The following is an 18,950-nucleotide window of genomic DNA, read 5'->3' as shown; positions in this document are numbered from 1 at the left end:
CCACTTCAGTGCTACTCAAGTATTGTCTGTGCCTTGTGCTGGCCTCATCACTGATGTGCATTTCATCTTAAATACATAATATAAGTATCTTTAAAATAACTCCAATGTGTGTGAACAAATGGATTTTTTTTAAGACTGTCTCCATGGAACAGGATGGGGAAGCCTTATCTATGAGAGCATTTATTTCCTTCCTTTACTAGAACCTTTCTCAAGGACTTCTCATAAGGAGTGGGATTTTCAAAGGAGCCTAAGGGAGTTAGGTACCCAGATCCTATTAAATTTCACTGGTAGTTGGTGCTTAACTCCCTTAGGTCTTCTTTGAAAATCCCAGCCAAGGGCTCTAACCTCAGAGAGTATCTCAGATGAACAGGTTGTTTTGAGTTGAAGCCTCATTTTTTTTCTCCCATTCCTTCATGTTAGGTAGCCCTTTTCTCTGTCCATTCTTCTGATCTTTATTCTTCGTTTTATCAAACACTTTACCCAGCTGCAGTTAAAGTGGTGCAAAGTGGTAGTGAGGAACTTTTCTGGGGACATTCTGGATACATGGTTTATAGTATCTATAATCTATCTATAATTTTCACTTACACTGGTGTAAATCAGGAGTAAGTCCAGTGAAGTCAACAAGGTGACCAAAGTGAGAGGAGGTAATCTGGACGAGCTTGTAAACTGGAGTAATAGAAATGGGATGAAATTTAATTGTGCAAATCATGCATTTAGGGACTAACAAGAATTTTTGCTGAGTTGGGGACATATTAGTTGGAAGTGACAGAGGAGGAGAAAGACCTGGATTTATTGGTTGATCACAGAATGACTATGAACTGCCAATGTGATGTGGCTGTGAAAAAGGCGAAAGCAGTCATAAAATGCTTCAGGCAAGATATATCCACTAGAGATAGGGAAGTGTTGTTGCCATTATACAAGGCACTGGTGAGACCTCACCTGGACTACTGTGTGCAGTTGTCTCCCTTGTTTAAGAAATATAAATTCAAACTGGAACAGGTGCTGAGAAGGACTAGTAGGATCATCAGAGGAATGGAAAACATACCTTATTAGAGGAGACTCAAAACGCTTGGCTTGTTTATCCTAACCAAAAGAAGTGTGAGGGGGAGATATGATTTCTGTCTATAAATATATCAGAGGGATAAATACCAGGCAGGAGAGGAGTTATTTATATTAAGTACCAGTGTGGACACAAGAACAAATGTATATAAATTGGCCATCAATAAGTTGAAATTAGGTGACGGTTTCTAATGATCAGAGGAGTAACTTTCTGGAACAGCCTTCCAAGGGGAGCAGAGGGGGCAAAAAACCTGACTTGTTTCATGACTGAGCTTGATAAGTTTAAGGAGGGTATGGTATGAAGAGACTGCCTACAATGACATGTAGCTGGTCTACAACTGCTAGCAGCAAATATCTCCAATGGCTGGCGATGGGACACTAGGGAGGGCTCTGAGTCACTACAGAGAATTCTTTCACAGGTGTCTGGCTGGTGCATCTTGCCCACGTGCTCAGGGTCTAACTGCTTTGTCCTGTTTGGGGTCAGGAAGAAATTTCCCCCCCAGGTGAGATTGGCAGAGACCCTGGGTTTTTTTTGCCTTCCTCTGCAGCATGAGGCACGGGTCACGTGGAGGTTTAAACTAGTGTAAATGGGGAATTCTCTGTAACTTGAAGTCTTTAAATCATGATTTGAGGACTTCAGTAACTCAGCCAGAGGTTAGGGGTCTGTCACAGGAGTTGGGTGAGTGAGGTTCTTTGTAGCCTGCAATGTGCAGGAAGTCAGACTAGATGATCATGTTGGTCGCTTCTGGCCTTAAAGTCTATGAGAATCAGACATAAAGTCGTTGAGTATTGCCTAGGAATTAATTTCTGAATTCCGTTCTTTATAAATGATAAATAACAATCAAATAAAAGTAACACCACAAAGCATTTTCTAATTTAGCAGTTTACAACTGCCATCATTCAAATTAACAAAGCTACTTCTGTAATTCTTGAAAGACTGATGTGAAAATAAGTTATATTGACTATTAAACTCTAAATACTTTAAAAAAAATGTAAAAATTGATTGTGGCAAAAGTGATGGAGTAGTGTTTTAGTTTGTTTTTAAAATAAGAATCAGAGTAGTTGAATCTGTAATTTTATGAAGCCAGCTATTTGAATTACAGATTTGTTATTGTATGACTGGAAATATGAAAGCATTTAAATTTGTAACAAAACAAATTGTTCACAATATATTTTTTAAGAGAAGACCTAAAAAAAATGCCATTATTATTATTCAGAATCCAATAAAAGGTAGATTTTCAAATTATTCCCATATGTGTGTAGGAGTTGCTTTGTTTAGTAATGTTATTTTAAATACCAAAATAATTTGTTTCATATTTTAACTTCTTCACTATTAAAGTGTCTCTTCAGATTCAGTGTTGCTTTGACTGTTGTGTGATGTATAGTAAAACAGTCAATAAAAGAAATTTAAAAAGTAATTGAAATCGCAGATTGAGTGTAAAATGTGCCAAATGAAGCAATGGCCTTTGCAGGATATTGTATGGGTGCAGTAGCTATGCGGAAACTGCTATAAAACTATTAAATACATCTTTAAACAATATTTTAAAAGCCTGAGAAAATAAAGCAATCTGATTGGATGACTAACATTCCAACAGAAAAATTAATACATCATAATTCACTTGCTACAACTCATTAGCTACATCCCTCTTGTCATATTAATGTACCCACAAATGCACAGAAAGAATTAACAAGAGAAAAATCGTTAAGAAGGCTTTCATATAATTGTAGATATTTCATTTTAAATAAATATGAAACACCATAGATTTTAGGACCCAGCAGGAGCATAAAGTCGTTTCAAAAAGCTAGCCGAAGCAAAGGAAAAATATTGCTTGTTATGCTGCTTTCTTAAAACAACTCATTCATTTCTGAGCCGTAGCAGCTTTAAAGGACTTAATGACTGAAAGAGCAGTTGGCCGAAATGGGCATAGTTTTATTTTTAAGGTTCAGATATTCAAAAGGTTTTTAAGTGAGCTGCTAAAATTGTGCTCACGATTTTTTGTGTATAAATATCTGGGTATACCAAAATTTGGCTATGTGAGGGCAAATTGCATTTGCAAAGGCAACAGTCTACTTAAGTGTGTAAATGACTGATTTGTGTGTTCAACTTTGGTTTGGCTCATAAATTAGATGTCAATAAAATATATGATTGCCAAACATAAATGTACCTAGGAGAGCTACAGTTTCAGAGGCTACTTTTGAACATATTATCCCAGGTCCTCAGCTGTTTATATTGACTTAGCTTCATTGATAATAATGAAGTTGATTCAGACCATTTAGTACTGTAGACCTAGTCACACTTAAGTACTAGTCCTTAGTATTTTACACTTGAATAACCCTTTTCCTTACCCACAACCTGCTTCCCCCCCTGAAAAAACCCCCAAAGGTTAAACAAAATGTGTAAGCTTGAACTTTGTAGTGTATGCAAATGCCCAATCGTCAGAGAAATACCATTATTTTTGAGTTACTATTTTTATAAACCCAGAATTTTTTAATGGAAGGTATATTATGGTAGGCTCTCAAATGGCTGTCAAATACAGTAACTCCCCACTTAACTCTCGCTTAACGTTGTTTCGATCTTACGTCCCTGCTCCATTACAGAACATGCTCATTTAAAGTTGTGCAGTGCTCCCCTATAATGTCATTTGGCCGCCTGCTTTGTCCACGGCTGGCAGCCCCCTTACGCGCCCCCCCCCCAGCACCTCCCGCCTGCTGGCGGACCCTGCAGATCAGCACCTTCCCCCTGTTCCCCCCGCCTCCTGCCCATGGCAATCAGCTGTCTTGCGGCATTCAGGAGGCTGGGGGGAGGAGCGAGGACGTGGTGCGCAGCCTCTTCCCTCCCTGCCCTGCCCTGCCTCCTGAATGCTGCAAACCAGCTGATTGCTGCAGGCAGGAGGCAGGGGACGGAGGGGGAGGCTGCGCGCCGCATCCTCACTCCTCCCACAAGCCTCCTGAACGCTGCAAGACAGCTGATTGCCACGGGCAGGAGGCGGGGGGAACGGGGAAGGTGCTGATCCACGGGGTCCGCAGGCAGGAGGCGCTGTGGGGGGGGCAGATGCAGGGGAGCTGATGGGGGGGGGGGCTGCCAGCCTGTTTAATACCTGTATTAAATTGCATGTTTAAAATATATATAATGCCTTTTGTCTGGCAAAAAAAAATTTCCCTGGAGCCTAACCCCTTCCCCCATTTACATTAATTCTTATGGGGAAATTGGATTTGGTTAAAATCATTTCGCTTAAAGTCGCATTTTTCAGGAACATAACGACAACGTTAAGTGAGGAGTTACTGTACATGATTTACAGTATTTCAGTCATTTCTTAAAAGTAATATTACAGCATGAACTTGTTATAATGAAATCTTCTAGGCAGGCCTAGGTAGTATAGTGGTATGGTACATTAGCCTTGATCATCTAAGTGAAGCTTTGAATCTAGAAACTACCTGAAGTTTTGGTAGTTTCATCCTAGTCTCTACACCAGAAAATCACCATATTTGACAGCAATGTCAACGTCTATTTTGGAGAGGCCTAAGACTTGAATAAGAATATATTGCAGGCCAAGACTGTGGTGACTTATCATGATTTTTAAAAATACTAAACCTTAAAGTTGGTTTCACATATAGAATTTAAAAGTAGAATGGAAACCAGTTTATTACTGCCTTACATTAACAGGATTGCTTTACTGTTTATTTAGTACATGTTGAGAAAATCCTCTTCCTACCTATAACAAATTTCAAGTTAAGCAGAATGGGTGACAGCTTTCCTTTAATTACCAGTGACTTATTAAATACTTTTCAAAGATGTTTTATATGTATGGTACATGATTAGATGGAACAAAATATTTGGTATACTAGTTGAAGAAAGCAGTTCAAGTAGGTATTGCTGCTCTGGGAGTGTGGAGGGGGTAAAATGGAGCCCACCCAGGGCCACCCGCCCCCAGTATCCACTGGACCCAGAACAGTGCAAGCGAGACCTCCCGGGGGGCGCTAAGACCAGTATGGCGCATTTCCCTCCAAACAGCCAATTGATATTTGGGAAAGAAACTGCAGATAGTATCTTGCCAGAGACTGGCACTCTGAACAGTCTCTCCACTGATTGGCTGTTTGCGCCAACCTGTCTCATTCCTCCCTTTCCTTAGGCGTTTCATTTAACTAATCCTCCTCCTAACCTAATATCACTGAATGGATTTAAATAAGACAAATCCAAAACAAACATGATGTTTGCAACCATCTATTATTTACTCTGTTTGTTCTGTCCTTTTCCACTACCCTGTATTTAGTTTGTAAACTCTTTAGGTCAGGGACTTTATCATATTCTATGTATGTACAGTGCCTAAAACAGTGGCAGCATTCTTGCTTGGTCCCTGGACAGTGTCATAATAAACATGATTGTTTTTATTATTAATGTGAATGTAACAAGTGTTTGTTTCTTGTTTGGTCAAATGATCTTAAAGAAAGATTTGTTTAAAATATCATTATAGCGGCAGACTGTTAGAAACAGTATCAGAGTTTTATAATTGATTGTGTGATTCCTCTCAATTTTTTAATGAGCTTTTGTCTCTCTTTGTGCAGAGATTTGAAAGGTGTTATAGTTACTCTGAGTGACAGTGGGCACCTGCAGTGTTCCTACCTTGGTACCGATCCTTCTCTGTTCCAGGCTCCTAAGGTTGAATCTAGGGAAATAAACTATGAAGAACTTGACAGAGAAATGAAAGAGCTTCAGAAAATCATCAAGGAGTCCACAAAAACACAAGGTACATCCGTTCTTCATATAGTTGTACTGTACCACCACAACCACCTAACTTTTATATGGCAATTTTCCATACTTTTGTCATTGTTCTACTTTGACCATACTTAACAGTGCACAGAAAATGTAATATTAAATGTATTCAGGTCAAAGCATTTCACTGTCTCTTAATTACAAATGTGCAAACAAAACCATACTCTGTGGCTCTTGGACACATAAGGTATTTGTTTTCATCATGCCTGTTGGACCCTGCGGTAGGCCTATGTCAGATCTCAGAGCAAGCTTATTAGTGCTGTGCTTCAAAGAAAAAACTGACAGTGGGGTATAGTCTCCTATAAAAAGGCAAGAAAAATTCAGTAATTTCACAAATATAGTCTAGTGCACTTCTCAGGCTTCAGAAAGAACAAAAGTGTTGCCAGTTTTCTGTTTTTTATTAAACATGGTTTCTAGAATGTTGTGAAATTAACAAAGAATGAGTTGTGTTAAAGTCACATTTCTGTTACCTCTTTCAAAATCGGAAATACTTGAATATGGCAAAGGAGTTACAAATGTGTTGCACTGCACTAAAGAAGCGATCATTTCAAACTGTGGAATTTACATGCACACCTAATTACTTGACCAAATGTAGTGTAACTTATGGCACAGCATTTGGAAACAGTTCCATCCAAGGTTACATTTTTAGTAGCTGAGTTTTTAAATTACTCAATTATCTTGCCTGGAGAATCACAAGCGTACAATTTTACTGGGAATTATGAAAAAATAGTCTCAGCTAAAATTATGAAAGACAGTATTTTAAATACGTTTCAGTGCCTGCCAGGGTCAGGTAAATGAATTCTTAAAAATACACTGAAGAAAATCGTTCCTATTAAGGAAAGTCAGAAATGAAACCCTGGTACCTGCACATTACTGGATTCATGAGGTTGCTTCTGCAAGTTATAGATCAGGAGTCGGCAACCTGCGGCATGCATGCCAAAGGTGGCATGCGAGCTGATTTTTAGTGGCACTCTGCTGCCAGCCAGGGTCCCGGCTGCCGGCCTGGATGGACGGAGCCCTGGGCCAGCAGCGGGCTGAGCGGGGCCGGCGGCCGGGACCCCGGCTGGCAGTGGGCTGAGCAGCTCAGCATGCTGCGGGTCTGGGGTTCCGTCTGCTGCCTGCATTGCCGGTCTAGGGTTCTGTCCGCCGACCACTGTCAGCCGGGGTCCCGGCTGCCGGCCCTGCTGAGCTTGCTGTCAGCCCAGGGTTCTGTCCATCCAGGCTGGCAGCGGGATGAGTGGGGCCGGCGGCTGGGATCCCAGACCGGCAGCGCAGGCAGCTGATGGAAGCCCAGACTGGCAGCACGCTGAGCATACTGCAAGGTGTGAACCTTCAGGTTCAAATCATGTCTCCTGGAGAAATGTTAGTGAGGTTTTGATCTCGTTTTAATTGCATGTAAAGCTTCTCAGAAAATCCCTGTTACAACAGAAATCTTTCACTTGGGGAGGTATATAAATGCCTTTTAGTTTTTGCATGTTGTGGGTTACATTTAGTTTTTTTCTCATATCTTTGAAAAAACTCTTAACTGTTAATCAGGGATAGTTGAGTACCAAAGATTCTGGAACATAGGCAGTCATTCATACTGTATACATAACCTTTAAACTAAAGTGAACCATTAACTTTTCTGTCTTGTGGTTTCATGTGCGAGCAATGGTCTTGTGTTCTTTATTACTTTAACTGTTACGTTTTGTGAGAGCTTTCTGGATGGTTCAGATGATTGAGAATAGAGCCTTTCACATCTTAGCCACCAATTGAATTTAGCCCAGCTGATAGTGACCAAAAGTTGGTACTATCTGACAGCTATTTAATAATCTGTGTGAGATGGATTTGTGATCTCAGTCTAGTTCCTGATGTAGAGATGACCATATGATAAAATTCTCACCATCATAATGGGCACTAAGAAGAATGTTTTTAGAAATCTTAGCAAAAAGAATTGAATAGGCATAGTGAATAAACTGTCCTCTTATCGATACAAGTGGTCACTATAGGGCATACTTGAGTTCTACTTGTAGAAGAGAGTTGGGAAACTTCTTAAGTGCTGTCTTTTCCCCGCCTAGATAACGAAAGGACTTGAATGTGACATCTCCCATTGGCTCTAAAAAATGAGCATGAAAATTTGAATTGACACTCCTTTCTTCACCAAAATCTTTTTCTCTAGGCTATGTTGTCAATTAAGTGGATCAGGTAACTACATTTAATTTGTAGTACATTTGAAACATTTATGCACTCTAGATGTTAGAGTTTTTACAGGATTATGGAAGTATTGATAGATACCCCATAATTAAGGTTATATTAATTTTTTTCCTGTTATGTGAGGGTTTCATTTTTTGTTTTTTAGGAAGGTATGCAACCTATTTTTTAAAATAGACTTACTATAAGGGAATAAAAGTAATTCTGAAGAAGATACAAGTAAATACTTTGAAGAGTTAGGAGTTGTCAAGGTTCCCTCCCCACCCTGAACTCTAGGGTACAGATGTGGGGACCTGCATGAAAGACCCCCTAAGCTTATTCTTACCAGCTTAGGTTAAACGCTGCCACCACCAATGCGTTACACAAAGAACAGGGGAAGTGCCCACTTGGAAACGTCTTCCACCCCAAAAAAATATCCCCCCAAGCACTACACCCCCTTTCCTGGGGAAGGCTTGATAAAAATCCTCACCAATTTGCATTGGTGAACACAGACCCAAACCCTTGGATCTTAAGAACAATGAAAAAAGCAATCTTAATTAAAGAAAAAGTAAAAGAATCACCTCTGTAAAATCAGGATGGTAAATACCTTACCGGGTAATCTGATTCAAAACGTAGAGAATCCCTCTAGGCTAAACCTTAAGTTACAAAAAGACACAAAAACAGGAATATACATCCCATTCAGCACAGCTTATTTACCAGCCATTTCAACAAAACAATCTAACGCATATCTAACTAGATTGCTTACTAACTCTTTCCAGGAGTTCTGACCTGCATTCCTGCTCTGGTCCCGGCAAAAGCATCACACAGACAGAGAGAACATTTGTTTCCCTCCCTCCCCTGCCCCAGCTTTGAAAGTATCTTGCCTCCTCATTGGTCATTTTGGTCAGGTGCCAGCGAGGTTATCTTAGCTTCTTAACCCTTTACAGGTGAAAGGGTTCCTCCTCCGGCCAGGAGGGATTTAAAGGTGTTTACCCTTCCCTTTATATTTATGACAGGAGTTAAAATTACTTTTTAAAAAATTGGGGCTGTCTCCTCACCATTTTAAAGATGCTGCAACTTAAAATGCCTTCTTTTAACTCTTAAATCATACTATGCATGTTAATCTGCTTATAATTTCATACTGTACATATTATTTATTACTACATCCCTTTTGTGAAAATAGGCACACAGGGCAGAAACTAGTCTGTTGCATTCCTCTCTGTCATTTGCTGCTGCTTCCATCTGCTCTGTGGTGTTGTGATTAGACTATTTTGCCCTCCCTGCTAAAAGTTCTTCTTAAGGTTTCTCTTGGGCGTTCTCACATCAGTTGGTGTCCACTTGACAGCTTCATTTGCGAGTCGGTGTTTTGGGATCTGGAGTACATGCCCCAAATACATTCAATGCTTCCTGCTGAGTCTGGTGGAAATGAACTTATGGTTGGTGATTTCATGGATCTCTCTCCACTGGTAATAGTCTTTCCAACCAATGCCCAGAATCTTTCCTAGGCACTTATTTTTGAATGTGTCTAGTTTTCTGTCTTATGTTTTGGTAGATCTCCAGCTTTTGCAGCCACATGTTAGCACTGAGATAATGTTTGAATTGAAAATTCTCTTTTGTTCTGATGTTATAGATCTTTGATTCCTGTATACTATTAAGTTTAGAAAATGCAGTGGGTGTCTTGATGTCACTTCCTTTCTGAGATCTCCATTGGCCAATATGGTGCTGAACTATTCTACTTTCTTGATATGTTAGCCTTCTAATGTGATCTTCTTAGAGTGCTGTCCCTGTGGGTGCTCCACTTCAAGTGTTGGTGCGTCCTGGCGCCGTCTATCAGAGATTTATGGTAGCAGTGTCCACCTGGGTCGCGCATGTGCAGTAGGTGTCTCGCAGTGCTCTGGTGCCGTGCGTAGTGCGTGCATGACTTGAATCCTCCAATTCCTTCTCAGCTAAAGACGGAGCTCAAGGACCATGTTCGTTACTCTCACCAAACCTTTAAAAAAGATAGAAGTGTAAATAATTAGTTAATCTTTTACAAATTATAGTTAGTGTTGGTGATAGTTTTAAGGGAAAAAAAAGTCCCCACTCCGGGGTCAGTTAACCGTCAGAGGTGCCTGACTCCCCAGGCTTTAAGTGTTGCGGCTCTTGCTGTGAAGTAATGCCGGTTTCGGATGGATACTCTTTGTGTGTCTGATGTCTTGGGGAGACGCGTATCCTGCAAAAATGCACCCACTGTGGTAATCTGAATGCGAGAGCCTGGCGTGACCAAGATCTCTCCTTGAAAATGATACTGATGAAGAAATCTCTCCAATCAGAGCCAGACAAGTGGACCTCCTTTCTGGGCTCTTCTCCCAGGAGACACGCCTTCCTCTAACATACTGAGGAAGAGCGCACAGACCTCTCCGCAGAGAGCATCATGGAAAAATAGGCGGTCTCCTGCCAGGTTGCTACCCCCGATGCAGACACATGGTTTGGTGAGCACCTATGATGGTCCTGGCTCTGCCAAGTCCCGAACAAAGGAGACTGTGTTGTGCCATAGATGGCAACATGCTTCCTGCACAGCACCAAATTCACCCATAAGGGACCTGGTGCCGAGTGTCTCCTCAGGCATCATGCGTCCGCTCCTGGCACTGATATTGCAGTTGGCACTGGCTGAGAAAACCAAGTCAGCACCGATGGCGCCCACTAAATCAATGCTACATATGATGGCACAAATGTCAGCACTGACGAGAGTGACCCCACCGGTGCTGACAGAAACTAACTGACAACAACAACAGCAACAATATGAGTACCAAAGACATCGCCAATGGTCGCAGTGATGGAGAGCACCTCAAGCTCAAATGTCTACTTCTCAGTTGGCTTCACTCAAGCCAGAATTTTGAAGTTTTGGTCAAGGGTCTGGATGACCTCCCTCACCAGGCAGTGCTTTCACCCGATCCATCCCCATGTTTTTGATACCGCCTTCGCCCATTCTACCACATCTGGGCATCAATAACCATGGACCAATGGGTGTTAAGAGATCATACGATCGGGATATACCATCCCTTTTACCTCCCGACCACCTACCCCATCCCTCTTCAGGGACCCTTCTCACGAGCTCCTGTTACGACAAGAAGTCAACCATCTTCTACAACTAGGTGCTGTGGAATGAATACCTTCGCAATACATGGGGAAGAGGTTCTACTCCCACTACTTCTTGACCCAGAAGAAGAATGGGGGATGGAGACCTGTCTTGGATCTCAGGAAAGTCAAGTTCATATGCACTCAAAATTTCAAAATGGTGACACTGGGCATGATACTTCCAGCGCTGCAAAAGGGGAACTGGTTTCCAGCTCTTGACCTCCAAGATGCTTATTTTCATATTACTATACACCCAGATAACAGAAAATTCCTGCGTTTCACGGTAGGACATCAATTCTTTCAGTACAGAGTACTACCTTTCGGCCTATCCACCGCACCAAGAGTTTCCTCCGAAACCCTAGTGGTGGTAGTGGCATATCTGCAAACAGGGAATAATGATTTTCCCTTACCTGGACGATTGCCTTCTCAAAGGTCCAACTCAACAAGAAGCACTGGATTTGGTCTGGATGATGATCATGCTATTCAGGGATCTAGGACTATTGATAAACGAATGAAAATCCACTCTAGTCCCTGTCTGGTCTTCATAGGGGCACATCTCGATGCCCGGAGCCCTGTCCCCCTGCACCCAGCCCTGAGCCCCCTCCCACACTCTGAACCCCTTGGCCCAACCCCCAACACATGAATTTTGTTATGTGCACCAATATTGAGTTGATGTGTCACACACCACCTCCTTATTGGTGCACATAACAAAATTCATTCTGCACATGGGTGGGAAAACTTAGAGGGAACATTTTCAATCTGGTGTTCAAATACCTCACCAGACCACCATTTGAACCCTTAGCCACCTGTACCCTGCTGCCTTTATCCATGTAAGTGGCCTTTCTGGTCACCATTACTTCCGCCAAATGGGTGAGTGAGATCAGGGTGCTCATGTCTGATCCTCCTTACATAATATTCTTTCAAAGACAAGGTCACGTTACGCCCACACCCAAAATTTTTACTGAAGGTGACATAATCCTTCCATAACCAATCCATCTTCCTATGTTCTATCCCAAGCCTCATGAGACTCCACCAGAGACCATTTTGCACATATTGGACATCAAGTGAGCATTGCATTTTACCTGGAAAGGACCAAAGCTTTCCGGAAATCTCCTAGACTTTTTGTTACCGAATGTTTGAAAGGCTACATAATATCCACTCTGAGATTGTCTAAATGGATCTCCTCCACGCGCATTCAACACAATTATTTCTACCTCGATAGTGTTCTTCAACAATGTTCCAATATTAGAGATTTGTAGGGCGGCTATTTGGGCCTCTGTCTACACATTCACTGAGAAATATGCAGTCACTGAAGACTCCAGAGCTGACTCAATAGTTGGCCTAACCGTACTTACCTCTATGACTCAAATGAACCCGAAGTCCCTCCTGCCTTCTGAGGGCACTGCTCTACAGTCAGCTGAAGGGGAGCACCTACAGAGACAGCGCTTGAAGAGAAGGTTACTCACCTTGTGCAGTAATAGAGGTTCTTCGAGATGTATGTCCCTGTGGGTGCTCTACTACCTGCTGTCCTCCCCTCTACCTCGGAGTTCGCAGTTTGGACTCTGTGGTAGAGAAGAACTGGAGGTCTCAAGTCACGTGCATGCTAGATGCGGCACCAATGGCACTGTGAGATGCCTACTGCGCATGCGCGAGCCATGCAGACACTACTAGCATAAATTTCCGATCAATGGCGCCAGGATGCACCAACACCTGATGTGGAGCACTTACAAGGACACACATCTTGAAGAACCTCAGTTACTGCCCGAGGTGAGTAACCTTCTCGTACTGCTTGATATTTGTCTTTCAAGGATGTTTGTTTTAGCATAACGAATTTTGAACCGTGTGGCCTGTTTTTACCAGGTTGTCTGTCTTTACTTGTAACGTTTTGAGGGTGTCACTCAGCACCACAATATTGTCAGCAAAGTCTGTCTTCTAGACATTTGCCATCTTACCACCTTATACCAGTTTTTATGTTGTTAATGCTGTACACTTCTTCATTACCCAGTCTGTGGCAATCCCACACAACAGCAGTGATCATAGGCAGCACTGTTTCACACCAGTGTCCATGTTGAACTAGTTTGTTATCTGGTTGTTCACCCTTACAGGGCACTTGGCATTTCTGTACATGACCGTGATGATGTTGACGACGTTAGGTGGGGTCCTGTAGGACTGAATGCAGCCTATTTTTCTCCTTTGCATCCATTGCCTGTGTCAATCTGTGTAGTGTCACAGGCTTTTCCTACAACGAAGGGTAATGTGACTCCTCTCCAGTTGTTGTTCAGTAAAATCACCCTTTTTGATATTCTGACAATGATTCCATGTTTCAACTGGTCAGAAGGAGGTCTCTTTTTTTCCAAGACTTCATTCCACAGCTTGTCAATTTCATTATGATGGTGGTATCAAATGCTTTTAGCGTCTCTGCTCTGATTTGATCATTGCTCGTCTCTTTGTTGCTTTTCAGCTTCTTGATTGTGGCCTGTACTCCTGACACCTTTACTTGACTAAAGTTCATGTGAACGTGCTCAGGTTTGCATGTTTCATTGAAGTCTGGTGCTAAAATGGGGCTGGATCTATTGGGGATTTCTTTGAAATGCTCTGTCCATCTACTTTTCAGTTCTGTCTCAGTTGTTAGCATTATTTCATCTTTCCTTTTTATTGGCCCGTTTCCTATTCTGAAGTTTCCTCATTGGGTTATAGTTGCTTTGTAAATGGCTCTGTGACTTCCCATCATAGCAGCTGCTTCAGATTCAACGACTAGGTCTTCAACCTCTCTTCATTTATCTTTCCCTGCATCACTTTTCACTGCTTTATCTTCTTTCTTGTACAACTTCTTTGCTTTTTTCCAGTATTTCATTGGTCAGATATCATGTTGTTACACCCCATATTCTTTATGGAAATATGATTATGATATGGATATAGCATAACTGAGATATATTTTATGCAAGATGGGTCCTGTAAGGTATCATTAGAAAGGTTATAATTTACTGAATGTGATTATCCAATGTGTTTGCGTGTATCATTTCTGTATGTAAAGTTAGGAATATCGACTATGTAACAATTACAACTGGGTGTGTATTTGGGAAACACACCCCAGACAACAGGCAATGAGCCTTGATGAGCAATTAGGAAGAAACAAGAAGACTGTGAAGATATTAATCTTTCTCATTCCTGAGAGGTGTCCTGGCATGTAGCTGTGACACTACCAGGTTAGGTGGTCCTGTCACCTGGTACTAATATCATTTTGGACTTGTAGTAATTTTCTACCGAAAGGAGGAGTGGGAGGTCAAGACTGGGAAACAAAAGATTCCCGCCTTACGTAAATCTTATGTAAGACAGGGGAATAAGGCAAACAGGACTCTTGTCCATTGCCTTCCTGCCCAAGAAGAAAGATTGCTGAAAGTACCTGAAGAGACAAAGGAACGGAGCGGTGGGAAAGGCAAGGGCTGAGTCCAGGCCAAGGCAGGAGTCTCGTCTGTAAAGAGAAATAACTGGAATTCTAAGCTACAGAAACTCTGCAACTTGCCTAAAACAACATTTAGGGTGATAAATTATTTCTTGAAACCAGTCTCTTTAAGATCTTAAGCTTAGAATGCATGTTTTGTTTTATTTGCTTGGTAATCTGCTTTATTCTGTTTGCTATCCCTTGTAATCACTTAAAATCTGCCCTTTATAGTTAATAAACTTGGTTTTGTTTATTATTAAACCCAGTTTGTGCAATTTCTAACTGGGGGAGGAGGGGAAGAAGTTGTGCATATCTTCCTCCACATTGGGGGGGGGGGGCAAATTTATGAACTTATGTTATATAGATTTCTCTAGAGTGTAAGACCACTTTATTTTGGGTGTACTTTCCAAGGGGAGCTGAACTTGAGTGCTGGATGATTTCCTAGCTGAGTCTTCTCATAGAGAGCTGTTTGCAGACTCTGTGATTCTACAGCTGGTGTGTGTGTGCTTGCTGCTGGAGGTCGGAGAGCCTAATTCAGCAAAACAGAGAGAGGGAACCCAGGCTAGTAGATCGTGTGGGCTCAGTGAAATTCCAGTACATCAGGTGGCATCCCAGAAGGGGGGTCCAACCCATCACAGATATATTAGCAATGTATGTGATTGAAACAAATATTTTAAGCCTTTAATGTCTTTTTATAATCCTTGAGGGTTAGAGTTAGGTGGTTGTTGAAATATCTGTTATGAGATGTATCTAAATCCTTTGGCATCTGTGAACCAGGAAATAAGGCAATCTAGTAAAGAGATCCAAGATTAAATAAATAGATACTGGTATGAATCCTAGAAAGCTGGAAGGTTTGCTTGGTGGTATATTCAGACAATCCATGAATGCATTTTTTTTTTACAGACTTTTTTTCTCTTACCCCAAAATAACAGAATATTTTCCAGTGAACTGTGAGCATTATTATTAGTGAACTTGAACATCCAGCTCTCTGAGCAGTACTGTCAGGGTAGTCTTGTGGACTTCAAACATGTCACCTTTATAGATCTCTACTTGTTTGGGAAGAAGTGCACTTGGGATGCCTCTGAAGTCCACATTTTTTGCTGATGAGCTTTTTGCTGTAGGTTCTGCTTTGGGAACATTTAATTAAAAAACAAAAGTGCATTTTGTGCAAGGTTTGTGCCATTCACTGTAGAAATTGCTTTTAGGAATATAACTGCACACAATCTATTAAAGTAAGGTTCATTGTATTTTCTTTTCTTCTTGCAGATATTTTGCCCAAATCTGAAAAAGATTATGATGATTTGAGAATCACTGCAGAAGTTTCACCTGACTTGGATGTAGACTCTGTAAGTAAATTTATAAATAGGAAAGTCTTACAAAACCAGTTTTTCTGCTCTGTTACATCTCTGAAGCAGCCATTTATGTTAGTGGTCTTACGTTATTGCAATTATGAATGAGAAGAGAATTTGACCCGTAGAATGATTTGTATGACTTTAGCTCAGATATTTGGGGAATGCCCAGTAATACAAATACAGACAAGGAAATTACCTTAGGCTCGGGCATTAAAAATAAATTGGTAATATTACAATAATAATAATAATAGTTAGTGATTTAGCTATTCCTAGCACTGTACAGATATTCATCCTCACAATCCCCCATATGAGATAGATGGGTAAGTGTTGCTCCTAGTTTACAAATAGGAAAACTGAGAAAGGAATGTGTTAATTGTTGTAGCCAAGTGGTTTCAACTGCTTACTAATATTTGGAAAAATAAACAATGTTGCAAACTATATAAAATGGTAATATTAACCTATTTGCAACTCTTGACAGAATGTTATAAAAACTTGTATTTTGTCCTATGTTAAGAAACTAAATAGATCATAACCAGAGTCACTTTATGACCCACTTGGTTTGTGTTGTACAAAGACTACCAGGAGTAGTTTAATACAGTTGCAGAGAAACCAACAAGGGAGCAGTTTGGCATCTAATTTTACCTTTCATTTGTATCACATGACCAAAACTAAACCTGTAAAGCTAGTGCAGGGACCATAGTCTTGTACTTCAAAATGTGGTTCTACTATGACAAGTGACTACAAAATATAAAAAGATAATGCCCTATTGAATAAATCTGAGTTCTGTATGAATTTAGTCTGGTCAGTAGCTATCACATCTTTTTATTACTGCGATTAGTGCTGCAAGAACAGCACAGCTAGGGGGGAGAGAGAGCTGGATCCTAATCTGGCTTCCACAACATCTACAGAATTAACTAAGCCCTGGTCTACACTGCTGGGGGGAATCGATGTAAGGTACACAACTTCAGCTACGAGAATAGCGTAGCTGAAGTTGATGTACCTAGATCGACTTACCGCGGCATCTTCATGCTGGTGAGTCGACTGCTGCCGCTCGCCCGTCGACTCCGCTTGCGACTCTTGCAGCACTGGAGTTCCGGAGTTGACGGGAGAGCGCTTGGGACAGATTTATCATGTCTAGACTAGATGCGATAAATCAAACCCCAATATATTGATCGCTGTCTGGCGGCTAGAGTAGACCTACCCAAATTTCAGTTGCCAAATTCTTTTCTCTATTACACCATGATCTTCAATGAGCTCCATTGTTCACAGATGTAAATGACGGCAGAATGGGAAGACTGTGAGGCTACACAGATGCAACTTAGGGCAGAATTGGATCTGCAGAATCTTTATTGCTGGTGATAATGCATTAGCTAGAAGGATGCAAATTTTAGTCAGTTTTACTTATAAACTAAGAACATTTGATATGGGGGTTATTGAGAGGAAATAAACATGAAAGCCCCAAATGACCTTTTATATTAATGGCCTACTTTTCACACAGGTTGAGTACCTGCAGCTCCCACTGACTTCAGTGGAAGCCACAGGTTCTCACACTTCCACACACAAAAAAAGTCATCAGGCCATGCAACTATGCACTTTCCTGGGTAGGAAACACTAGTCCTACCAGAATAACTCCAAGTCTTCCTCATTTACAGATGGGAATTTGCAGACCCCATGAGAAGCTTTATAAAACTCACAAATTAATCAGTAACCTCCATAGACTTAGTCTAAATATCTGTGAAGCAATATGTGGACCTTCTTGTATAACAGACCAATCCAGATCTAGAAGGTGTGGTGAGGGGCTTGGAAATCCACATACATTCCAAAGTTATTACAAATCTGCCTTTTCAAATCCCAACACTGGAAGAGGAAGCAGGGATATTTCTCTGGTGCCTTCTGTTCCCATGATGCTACCAGCCAGGAAAGGATATCAGGAGTAAGTCTAGATAGGATGCATGTGTAAATGCATGGTTGGGTACATGCTGGTGCTCTTTTAAAAACTAACAGTATATTACCCTGGCTAGAATATGTTGGCGATGTCACTGTGAACACTTGGCAGCTGACTACTCACCTTAGCTGGAAGATGATGTCCCCTTGGGACTGTGGAGTGTTGGTAGGTGCAATAGCTGAACACCTCCCCTGTGTTGAACATTAGGTACAGCAGGAAAATTATCATGCTGCTGCACAACTAGTAAACTACTAGTTTACCCATCCCCCAGAAGAGTAGAGTACCAAATGTGACCTCAGATGACTGCAGGCTTTAAATCTAATTTATATCACACTTGGACATCTATGACAAACTGCTACGTCCAGCTGCAGAATAAGATACGTGTCTCCACCCATTTAAGAATAAACCAGATAGGAAACCTGTCCTAGACCACGTTTATAATAGATTGACAGCTGAAGGTATACAACATGACGGCCAACATCTTAGTAATTTTTTTGTTAGTTTGTAGTTAACAAATATGTGAAGTGGTTTTGCTATCAAGTTCTTTTCTGCCATTTCTGTCTTTACAGTCTTTTCATGAGAATTCATCAGTCCAGGTGCAAAATCTACTTGCTTCCCTTTTACTGTGATGATGACATTGCAAGAAACTAAAGATATTTTTCTTTTTATAAGTCGAAAAAGAAAAGTGAATGAATAAATATGATTTGCCCCAGACAAGAGGGCATGTACAATTTTGAAAGGCTGTCTTTGTAATACCAATTTCAATAGCATTTCAAGTTGCTTGTGTTCACTATGCACTGGTTACTTTGGGTTGCATTCTTGTTGTAGGTTTGCTTGAATTGATACTTTTTTATGCTGAATTACAGATGGTAAAACTCATGGATAGGCTTTGAGGAACGGTATTTATGTGAAGAAATAGAATATGTGCATGTGTCAACAAGCCTTTTTGGCTGTAGAGGGATTGATTACGCAGGGTCTGCACTAATGTATATGGATCCTTATTGAATAAAATAGTACTGGTAACTTTTATCTGCATTCCCACAGATATGAATGAGGCATTGAAGAATGTTGCCAAATATAACTATTCACTTATTT

General features: G+C 41.0%; 1 protein-coding gene across 14 annotated transcripts in view; it reads left to right on the top strand.

Annotated features, from left to right (window-relative positions):
- BBS9 (Bardet-Biedl syndrome 9) overlaps positions 1-18,950 on the top strand; it is a 432,422-nt gene that overhangs the window by 65,716 nt on the left and 347,756 nt on the right. For 12 of the 14 annotated variants that reach the window (XM_077811045.1, XM_077811042.1, XM_077811050.1 and 9 more), the window contains 3 exons: positions 5,623-5,804; positions 15,825-15,904; positions 18,425-18,451. In XM_077811045.1, the coding sequence (XP_077667171.1) occupies positions 5,623-5,804; positions 15,825-15,904; positions 18,425-18,451 (289 nt within the window). The remainder of the gene's footprint in view (positions 1-5,622; positions 5,805-15,824; positions 15,905-18,424; positions 18,452-18,950) is intronic. The other 2 variants (XM_077811043.1, XM_077811041.1) reach the window with 1 other exon arrangement.

The sequence above is a fragment of the Eretmochelys imbricata genome, chromosome 2, assembly GCF_965152235.1.
Source record: "Eretmochelys imbricata isolate rEreImb1 chromosome 2, rEreImb1.hap1, whole genome shotgun sequence".
NCBI lineage: Eukaryota > Metazoa > Chordata > Testudines > Cheloniidae > Eretmochelys > Eretmochelys imbricata.
This window is presented reverse-complemented; position numbering and strand designations above follow the sequence as displayed.